An 11,742-nucleotide genomic window follows, 5' to 3' on the forward strand; every position below is an offset into this window, starting at 1 on the left:
CTAATCTCCCACATGTTTCCCAACTGAATGTTCTAACTGTTTGAACTCGCTGTTTTCGTAATAAAAAATTTAGAATTTTTGGTATCTTAATCGAATTTCGATGACTCCATTTCGTCAGAAAGGATTTAAGAAAGAAGAAGAAACCATTTTCAAGGTTTTATTTTTGAACTCATCCTGACAATCGGACTCAAAACTCATTGACGTGTCATGCGAAAAGAACTGTAGATTCTTTCGGTTGGGGTACACAACTGTACTCTCAGAATACACAACTATAGATGACAGGTCGATCATGTATTTCAAGGGAAAGAATCTACGATTCTTTGCCTATGCCACGTCAATGAGTTTTTTAATTTTCCTATCAGGTTGAGTTCAAAAAGCAACACTCTTTTTTTGTATATAAACATTTTGAAGAAGTACGTAAAAAGTTTAGGATTTTCTCATTTTTATTTATTAGTTTTTGGATGAAAATCGACCGAGAATGGTTTTTTGGGGTTGAAATCATCTAAACAAGTCGATGTCTCAAGTTTTTAGTCGATCTTTCCAAATATTTTAGTCGAAAAACTCAAAAATTAAAAATGGGTGGGTTTATATTACTAGTGTCGAGTTCTACAATAAATAAAAAGTGGTGAACTCGACGGTAAATTAAAAGTGTCAAGTTTGACAATAAATAAAAGTGGTGAACTCGATAGTAAATAGTAGTGAGTTCGATAATAAAAATTGTGATCTCGATAATAAATAAAAAACGTCGAGTTCGACAGTATATAAAAGTGGTGAACTTGACAATAATAATAATAATAAAAGCGTTGTGTTCGCCAATAATGAGAGATCATTTATAAAAGAAAATTTTACTAAATGTCTTGCCAAGTTACCATCGAAAATTTAGGGACTATTTGGAAAGAAATCCCTCTTCGAGGGTCTTTTAAGTAATTTTTTCTAAGACACAGACCTACGTAGAGCTAAGCCTTTATACTACTTTATATGCCCTGACCCCAACCTTAGCCCCTATTGGGTCTGGTATGGTCAAGTCCTAATCAGGTCCATATGGGCTAGATTGATTTTGGTAAGGTTTTGGACAAAATAAAATTGATTATAAATGTTTTAGAGGACCAATTGTATATGTCAAGTCATTCTTGAAAACTCACTCGAGAGTAATTCAACGATATAAAATATTGGCCTAAAATTTCATTTAAGTTTGGCGGATCAATTTTTCAACTTCAATTGATTTTCCTTTTTAGGTTATATCAATGTTTATAAAGATCAACAACTAATAACAATTTGGGTGGCCCAGTAGCTCATATGGCTAGAACATCTTTCTTAATAAATTATTTTTTAGAAAGGATTGGAATTTTGTGAGAATAGATAATTTATCATATAGTTTGATTGTATAACATGAAATCTATAGGGAGTTAAATATAAGAGTACCAAAAAAAAAAAAAAAAAAGGAGAAATATTAAAAATAGACAAATTGGAGAAAATGTGGGAGTAACTACAATAAATGAAAAATTAAGAGAAAGTCGTTTGAGATGATGATTTGGAAAATATTAGAGGATAAATCGAAATTTACTGAAAAGATAATAGTGTTATCTTCAGGCATCTGAAGTCCATCTTCGAAGTTAGGTACTGACAGTTGTGTCCATTGTTCAATTATAATACATTCATATTCGAAGTTAGAAGTCAAACAAATGGAAATATGTAATTTTACCCGACTTCAAGGATCATGTTGGGAATGTGTGCTACCCTTTACGGTTAGGAAATGGTGTCATCTATCTCGTAAGGCTAGATGGATAGAATAACAATCATTAAAGTCAAAACCCTCAAAATCCTATTAAAAAAATGCTACAAGTTATTATTTTTTTAAATAAATGTCAAACAAGAAATTAAAATTCTTATTTCACATTAAGTAATTTGAAAGTCAGAGTATTTTTATATATACATTTTTAGGATTGAAAAATTTGGATCAAAATAAAATCATAAAAAATAAAATCTTTTCATCAATCCCAAGACAAATTACAGATTTTCTCTTTCGTAAAGACAAGTTCAACGAAGTCTCCATTATAAGTTGAATTACAAAAGAATGTACAAGTTGCCGATTTTAAAAAAGAATAAATTTTAATAATAGAAAACGTGACTCTGAACATGATTGAGTCTGAAACAAAATGTTTAGATAAGGCTTTGACAATGATAATCAGTGTAAACATGGCCCTTATTATTCCAAATTGGATGGTCTGTACTAAAGGGTCAGCCCACCTGACTTGACCGACAGCTCGTCATTATTGCCCACTCAGCACTGGAACGCAACCCGTACCATATTAGTGAGGAACAAAGCTTTCAACGAGTCAAGTCAACTCAAAAACTCGGAATACTTAACTTTACTGGGGAAAATAAAACATATACAGCAAATATTATTAATATATGAAAATATTTTAAATTTTATAAAATATATTTATTTAATTTCTATTTCTATTTCTAAAGGCTTTAGCTACAACAGTAGTCAAACCAAATTTCAAATATCATTAACCCGCCCGAGTTTCCTTGAAATCCATTTGAATTGAGTGAACTCATCCAAGTTTCAAAATAACTAGTCAACTTTTATGGATCATTTTGTGCGAATGTTTGGCTGGCCTAACTACCTCATGTGGATATAATTTTCTAATAACTCCACATCATTCAACATCAAGTATCTGACTTTGGCTGAGATGAGATGATGATGATACTCATTAAAGGTTCTATTATGAAATTGATTAAAATTAAAGGCATTGATCCCTTCGGAATTTGTGTATCACTTTCTATCTTATTCGTTAGTGGATTGAATGCTTTGGATTATAAATTGTTAGTTGTATGATATAATCAATTGGTCATGTCAGTTGGTTTAAGAAGTCAATAAAGAGATAAAGAAAGTAATTAGGAGGAGATAAATAATTTGAGAAAGGTAACTATTTAATGTTATACACGTGTCAGGTGAGATGGCACATGAGGCCCGTAAAAAAAAAAAGTAGTTTGAGAAATTATTTTTAAGAAATGAGTGAAAAAGTATCTATGGTTCCTACATACTTTCACGTTAAGAAAGTGAGGTATGAGGTACAATCTTAAGGTCACTTCAATATTATTCGTAATTTAGACATGTTTATTTAGCACAAGCCACATACAAAAGTTTGAAGTTTCATCTAAGGGCGTACATTCAAGTACCCAGAATCGAACCCAACCCGATTTTTTGGGTACGAGTATATTAAATCAGAACCAACTTATTAATTTTTGAGTATAGGTAAAGATCAAAAGGATATACCCGTACCTTATCCAAATCCAATTTTTCTGGGTATTTTACGGGTACATATTCATGTGACATATATTAAAATTTAAAATTTGATTTATTTATATAGATTAGTTTAACTTGAAAATATAAATCTAAACTAAAGTTCAAATTTAAAAATATATAAATCTTTCTACATTAAAAATATTTATAAAAAAATATAGTATATGCAAATTATATTAAACATTTCTAAATATTTTTCGAGTATTTGGTATTTTACAGGTTGGTTAATTACGGGTTTGGGTCGGTTCTAGGTCAGAGAAATCGTAATTGAATCAAATTAAGCTGTGTTTGGGTATTTTTCAAGATCGGGTCGATTTCTAGCATGCTTTTCAAGCTGGGTTTATGGGGGTAACGGGTATTTTGTACACCCCTAGGTTCATCAATAAACTACACAAAAGAAAGATCTTGGATATACACAAAATACATGTGACGTAGACGAAGTTCTGATGACTTGCGAAGTAGGTCGCGAGAGTCCATTTCTAAGCAGAGTCCGGATTGTGTACGACACCCAGATAGGAGGATTTGAAACCCCACTCCCACACTTAAATGAGGGTTGAATTTAAGTGTATATACATTTTAATATTTAAAAGTTTATATTGTATGTATATACATTTTAATTGTTTGTTTATTTAAATTTGAAGGTACGTGATTTATCAAAGATTTATAGCTTTAACGGCAAAATTTTCATATCCTTGATGTTTGAGCTATTGCCAAGTAATGAAATGATTTTCAAGGAAAATATGATTTTCAAGTTATGTGATTACTCATTTTCCTTGAAAAACATTTTTCCCATCCAAAGTATTATCTTCTTTGATGGGAAGATGTTTTCCCATTCCAGACCACATGTATGCTCAATTCTTGAAATTTTCCCTGGGGCAAACATGAGAATTCATTTCCCCCTGGAAAGAAAATTCCCAACAATCAATAGATCAACTAATCTTTAGAGTAAACACTTTAGTTAATAAGGCAATCCTCGATTTTTTCCCCCTAAAAAACCCTTAATTTATTGGGTAAAGTCATCTAAGATTAAAGAAAAAAAAAACTTCATTAACTTTCCTGATTTATATGTCAAACAATAGAAAAACAAAAAAATTCAAGAGATTTGATCTAATCTTAGGGAGAACAAAAGGCAGTTTTTTTAAATCAAAACTCTAGGTCAAAGCCAAGTGTTTTTGGTAAGAGGTCTAAGATGAGGATATTTCGATCAATTTCTATCATGATAGGGGAGCTACATCAATTAACATCATCATTCTTTTATGTGCAGTGAGGTATCATAAATATTCACTAAACTATCATTTAATCGAGAATAAACAAAATTTTCAAGTATTAAAGATGGGTAGTTGTTCAGCAGCTTCAATGTGCAAACCTACTCTTCCACAATCATCATTCTTTCATAAATAACTTGAACCACGAATTTGTTATCTTATAATTTTGTACTATAGAACTTTTTTTTAAATATTTTATGAATAATGTTGAAGTGACCTTAACATCGTACCTCATATCGCACATCTTGACATAAAAGTATATAAGAACTATAAATATTTTTCACCAAGATACAAGTCAAGATATTATTTAGCTCTTTAGTGGTTATATTTATGATCGAGTTGTGCTAAATTGACTTCCTACAATACTGTGATGTCTTGGTGGTGTGCACAGACCATAAATGTTTTTTCTTGATTCATATTTCTTTACAAAAATGTAACTCTATGATGATGATACACTTGTAATTTACCTAAAAAGTCAAACACATGATTATTGAGGTTATCAATATCACCATTGGAGATCAGAATCTCTAGGCATATGAAGCTCTCCATCAAAGGTACGGTTGAGATAGGAGGATATTTAGAAGAAGTCCCAAGAACTTGGATTTCTAAAAATTTGGATTAATTCCTACAAATTCAAAATCGATTTCTAAGAAAAATATGTTTTTTTCTCTCATCTCATCTATACGTTGGATGGAAAGCCTAAATGTGTTATTTTGAGGTTTGAAAAGTGCTTTTTATATATTTGTTATTTTGAGTTGGTGACACAGGGTTTACTGTGATTCTCACAATTCTGACATGGAAATACATACATAATCATAGATGACTTTTACTGATATCGCGATGAAACACATCTATGGTTATGTGCACATCCCACGTCAGATTTGTGAGAATCGCAGTAAATGCCCTGTGTCATTCTAGCGTTTCCATTTTTTAATGTATTACGTGTCGAGGGGAAGAAAGATTTCTTTGGTGGTTGAGACTTTGACGCGTTCGTTCAATCTCAATATAGTACGTGTCGGATGGAAAAAAGACTACTTTGGTGGTTGAGACTTTGAGTGGTAGTAACATTTAGAGTTGTAAATGGATCACGTTGTTCGGATCAATACCAACCTGATATGAAATTTATTAATTCGGATTTGGTCTAGATCTGATTGGATCTGTCATTTTCAAGTGTAGATCTGGTTTGATATGATGATATGTAGTATTCCGGATATGAACCAAACCAAAAAAATCAATATTTTTGAAACAATCTTAGTCCACCCCAATTCATTTTGATAAAATATATATATATAAACTATGAATTGTGATAATTTGACTATCTCACGTGGTATTCTCAATTGACTCCCCTAATGTGACAAGTTTGGTCCTTGTATATTTGTGTACCTTGGGATACATGACTGTATTTTCCCATAAAAAGTGTATCTCGAGATGTATACATCTATGGTTCTCAAGTTTGTCACGTCTGAAGAGTCGATCGAGTATGCCACCTGGGATAATCAAATTATTACGATTCATAAACTATATTGCATAATATATAAAATCAAAATGTATATTATTTATTTTTAGGAAAAATTATATAAATAAAATCCATTAAAGAAATATTTTGTAAAAAAGTAACAATTTTTTAGATTTTATCAAAATGAACCAAAATCAATTTTTCAAAAACCAAAATTTTTTTAAATTAAAAATTGAAAATTGTGCCTACCACTCTTTTTTTCCTAGCACATTTAAGAACGATTTTCGACTCTTCCTAATATCCAATTTTTTGTGTGGTGCCATTTTCAACTTTTCAAAAAAAATATTTATTATTTTTTCTCCAAGAAAATGTTAAATATAATCCCCTGAATTCTAGTTAATTTTTTTAGAGAAACCATGACGTTAGTCAATAGGGCAAATCAATATAGATAGCCACCGTAGATTATTCAATAGATGGTGACCTCTTAGGTGGCACGCTTGGAGAGCAAAAATATGACAGTTAATTTTCGACTCAAAAAGCATATTGATCCAGTGTTGGAAATGAGTCACTCCCATCCAAGAAACACCACATCTTTTGAACAACATAGATCAACGAGTGGGGTGAGATCGTCATATTTTGAACTACATAGATCAATTTATGTTATTCAAAATATGTGGTGTTTCTTGGATGGGAGTGACTCATTTCCAACAGCATTGGATCAATATGCTTTTGACTCAAAAATTAATTGTCATATTTTTGATTTCCAAGTGTGCTACCTAATTGGTCGCCATCTATTGAATAATCCATGGCGGCTATCTCTATTGATTTGCCCTATTGACTAAAGCCAGGTTTTCTCTAGAAAAATTAATTAGAATTCAGGGGATTATATTTAACATTTTCTTGGAGAAAAAAATAATAAATATATTTTTTGAAACGTTGAAAATGGTACCAGACCAAAAATTGGACATTAGGAATAGTCGAAAACCATTCCTAAACTTGCCAGAAAAAAAAAGTAGTGGGTGCAATTGTTGACTTTTTTTTTTAATTTAATAAAAAGATTCCAGCCATTTAAGGGTCGAATTTTTAATTTTTAATTTTTTTTAATAAAAAAATAAAAGTTCAACCCTTTAAGGGCTAAAATTTGAGTCAAATTTTTTTTTTTAATAAAAACAAAATTCGACTTTTTAAGGGTTGAAAATTTCAATTTTTTAATTAAAAAAAATTCGACCCTTAAAGGGTTGATTTTGATTCCTTTTGATAAATTCTAAAAAAAATGTTATTTTTTACAAAATAATTTTTTAATAGATTTTATATATATATATATATATATATATATATATATATATATATATAAAATTTCCCCTTATTTTTATACTTGAAAGACATTATTGAATAGTAATTATCGAAACCCAAATCCATGATTATCTGATCATTATGCATCGAATTTTGGATCTAATCAGATCCATTGATTGAACAAGCGAAAAACCATTAGCCAAAATAATTGTTTTAATACATTATATATAGTCCTACACGTTTGAATCTCTAAACATTGGATTGATTCAACTCAGTTGACTTCCAACTCGAGTCAACTGTTAAAATTTAAAACTACGATAATACCAAATATTAATAAGGGGGCAGCTATTTGCACATACCAAAATGGCTCATTTCACCCACTTTCTTATGATACCGACCGTAACTTTAAAATAACTATTTACACACTTATTAAATATACTTTAACCTAAATTATTTATTTCACCCACCAAAAGGTCCCGACCCATTTTTTTTTCGCATCTAAAAAGGTTTCAATGAGAGGTTTAAGTTTTGATCTTACATATTTTTCTTACCCACACTTTTAATCGAGTCAAGCCATTCACATGAGGAAGTTTTATTCGGTAAGTACTTATTGAATCGATTTTGTAATATTCGATAGGTACCTACCGAATTTGCTAAAACAAGTTCGATTTAACCTTATCGAACAAAATTGTCAAAAAATATTCAAGTTCTTCGATTCAAAATTATCGTTTTAAGGTTTTAATAGAAACTTTTCATTTTCCTTGATGATTAAATATAAAAAAGTGAATTTCAAAGAGATAAAATAAGAATAATGAGTTTTACCCAATAAGCCAAGATGAAATGGTGAAATGATAGTTTACCCTTTTTTTTTTTTTTCTAACAAATAACCGCCCCATTAAATAAAGGGTGGAGTTGTTCGATCCCTTCAATGCCCAACCTAGAAACCCTATATAACCACACCTCACTCCCACTAAAAAGTTAGAAATCAAACCCATCTCCCTCTCTACCCATCCACAAATCCATCTCTCTCCTCTCCACTCCACAAACACCCATCTCTCTCTACAAAGTCGTCTCTCAAGCTTTCTGCAAAACCCATCTCTCTCTCTCATGGAACTACACATGGTGTTGCTTATGTTTTCTCTAGTAAATCTAATTATCTTTCTCCTCTTGAAATGGGTAGATCAGAGAAAGAACCAATCCTGTTATATAATCCACTACGAGTTATACAAACCTAGTGATGATCGAAAAGTCGACACAGAGTTCTCTGGAAATGTCATCCTCCGTAACAAAAAACTAGGCCCCGATGAATACAAATTCGTCTTAAAAGCCATTGTAGGTTCTGGCATTGGGGAAGAAACCTACGGCCCAAGAAACATCTTTGCAGGCAGAGAAGAATCTCCAACATACGAAGATGGACTCCTCGAGGTCGACGAATTCTTCCACGAGTGTCTCGATATTCTCTTCTCGAGATCTGGGATTTCTCCATCACAGATCGATGTACTTGTTGTTAACATATCTTTATTATCTCCATCTCCTTCACCTTCGGCTAGGATCATCAACCATTACAAGATGAGAGAAGATATCAAAGTCTTTAATCTCTCTGGAATGGGGTGCAGTGCAACTTTAATATCCATCAACTTAGTACAGAATATTTTAAAAACATATAAAAATGTTTTTGCTTTGGTTGTTAGTACCGAGAGTATTTGTCCCAATTGGTATTCAGGGAAGAGGAAATCAATGATGCTTCCTAATTTGTTGTTTCGATGTGGTGGATCCGGAGTTCTTTTAACAAATAACTCCAGTTTTAAACATAAGGCCATGTTCAAGGTTAAGTGCTTACTTAGAACTCATATGGGTTCTAATGATGAAGCCTATGAGTGTGCCATGCAGATGGAAGATGAAGATGGACGGTTAGGGATGAATCTTGGAAAGAATCTTCCCAAGGCTGCTACAATGGCTTTCATCAAGAACCTCAAAGAACTTGGACCCAAGGTAAGTATTGTTGATTTTGGGATTAATTTCTTTATTTTGATAAAATATTTGATAATTTAGACATAACCTTCTAATTTTTGGTGAAAATTTGGTATACCCCTTGGGGTTTTAAAATTGATGACATGTTCCTTGACTACAGTACTTTATGAGATTATAAAATGACTAAAATACCCTTGCTTTGTTTGGCAAAGTCATCTAGGGTTTTCTTTTTTATGTTTTAATGTAATATATATTAAAAAAAGAATCGATCTGATCCAAGTCATACTCTATATCTTTTCATAAAAACCCAAGTTGAAGAGTTTTGGCAAGAGGTTGAAGATCAGGATATTTTGGTCATTTTCTCTTAGCCTCTTATATGAACCCACAATTTCATTATAGGGTTTGGTGGAAATTTCAAATTAAAATAAATTGTAACTTATTTTTATCCCTCTTGTTTAAGTGGTTTCTTCTCCCTCCAATTATTCTTAGTTTTCTGCCTCATCTCTCTATATTCAAATTAATGCTTTACTAACCCACAATATTTTGGAGAAAAAGCTTAAGGTGAAAAATTCAAAATAAAATAAATTGCAACTTTTTCCCCCTCTTTTGCTAGCCATACATTTTCATGAACTTCCGCAATTTATAGAAAATGTCTTGTGATCTACTTTTGAAGGCTAATAAATGGGTCTCTCCATCCAATTCTGATATTAATTTTTAACCTCTATATTTCCCTATATTCGAAATAGGTACTACCCTTAAGGGAAATAATTCGATATGCGATAACATCCACCCTACGACGCAAGAGCGATAGTTCGAGTAAAGGCAAGTCTGCAGTAGACTTCAAGACTGGCGTAGACCATTTCGCCCTCCATGCAGGTGGAACAGCAGTTATTAATGGCGTTGGGAAGAGCTTAGGTCTTAGTGAATATGATCTAGAGCCAGCAAAGATGACCCTCCATCGGTTTGGTAATACTTCTTCTAGTAGTCTTTGGTATGTGTTAGGGTACATGGAGGCTAAGAAGAGACTTAAGAAGGGTGATAGAGTTCTCATGTTCAGCTTTGGATCAGGGTTTAAGTGCAATAGTTGTTTGTTGCAAGTTTGTAGGGATTTAGGTGATGATGGGAATGCTTGGGACCATTGCATTGCTTCCTATCCTCCAAAAACCCTAACAAATCCATTTAATGAGAAATATAAGTGGGTCAATGAGGATGGCCCACCACCCAAGATTCAAACTTAAAGACTTTTTTATTTAGATCTACTATCAGTTACTTGGGAGGTGTAGGAGGATATGTTAATAGGTTTCTACCATATATTATTGTGTTTGCTTTGATATATAGGCCAAAAAGCAATTTCCTTCTTCTTTTTAATTTGATGTTTGATGTTTTCTTGTTGTAAAAATTAAGTCTATCAATGGATATATAAGATTAGATATGAAATTTGGTATGTTATTATCTGGTAATTTCATATACATTTTTTGTGTGTGTAGCTGAGGATGGAATTTCTATATCTTGTGAACTCATAAATATTATTGTTGATGATTTATCTTGTATTTATATTTGTGAAATATGAATAATAAAAGGGGGGAGCCCCTCAAATTTCAGAATAAAAATAAAAATAGAATTTCACATACATTTTGAGGATTTGGATTCCAATAAGGATTCGATTTGATAACCTATTTGATTGGTTCCAGACGTATCACATCCTCATATAATTTATGTAATAGGTTTTAATCATGTATTATTATTTTTTGAAAGGTAATCCATCATATATTATAAATGTGTTTGCTTATCAAATCCAAGCGATAGATCAATTCTAAATGATTGACCAAAAAAGTGGTAATTTTTTCCATTTTTAGCTCTTAAGTTTTTTAAAGAAGAAAAAGTGTATTTTCTAGGATTAAAAAAGAAATTAAGAGGTAAGATATTTCATATTTATGGTGTTCATTTATTGTTAGTTGTTAGTTATTGTTCCACAATGAAAAGTTGGTGCCCTAATAAAAACTTTCCAAAGATATTTTTAAGAGATTTCCTTTGGATAACATACTATTTCAACCATCAAATAAAACATTTCCTTGCTCTATTTGAACACACACACACACACCATAACGTGCTCATTGTACCAGCCTACTATATGCACCCAAAAATAAAATAAAGGAGAGATGTGCTCTTTGCACGTACTCAATCTAATCCTTTTTTATTCTGCATTCTTTCCAAAACCTATCGAACTCACTTATCTTTTTTTTTTCATCTTCTCCACTATCTCTCTCTCCTAATTTTTTTTTTTTTTTTTAAACATCTAAAAAGATTTCAGCAATGATTTGAAGTTTTTATCCTATTTCTTTTTATATTAATACTTTGAAATTCAACACAATGGAATTCATTCTTATGAAAAAAATTTGTATGTGATATTTTTATTTAGTATATCGGGACCAAATCATTTTTACAAG

The 11,742-nt window shown here is 31.4% G+C and overlaps 1 protein-coding gene across 1 annotated transcript; it reads left to right on the forward strand.

Moving 5' to 3' along the window:
* Nucleotides 1–8,300: 8,300 nt before the first annotated feature.
* LOC147395286 (3-ketoacyl-CoA synthase 3-like) lies at nucleotides 8,301–10,747 on the forward strand. The gene is made up of 2 exons (XM_086451838.1): nucleotides 8,301–9,316; nucleotides 10,042–10,747. Exons 1-2 carry the CDS (start codon nucleotides 8,432–8,434, stop codon nucleotides 10,531–10,533), a joined length of 1,377 nt encoding a protein of 458 aa, XP_086307964.1. The 5' UTR covers nucleotides 8,301–8,431; the 3' UTR covers nucleotides 10,534–10,747.
* The last annotated feature ends 995 nt before the right edge of the window (nucleotides 10,748–11,742 follow it).

Source organism: Akebia trifoliata, chromosome 8 (assembly GCF_017979445.1).
Source record: "Akebia trifoliata isolate Shusen 1 chromosome 8, ASM1797944v1, whole genome shotgun sequence".
NCBI classification, from domain to species: Eukaryota; Viridiplantae; Streptophyta; class Magnoliopsida; order Ranunculales; family Lardizabalaceae; genus Akebia; species Akebia trifoliata.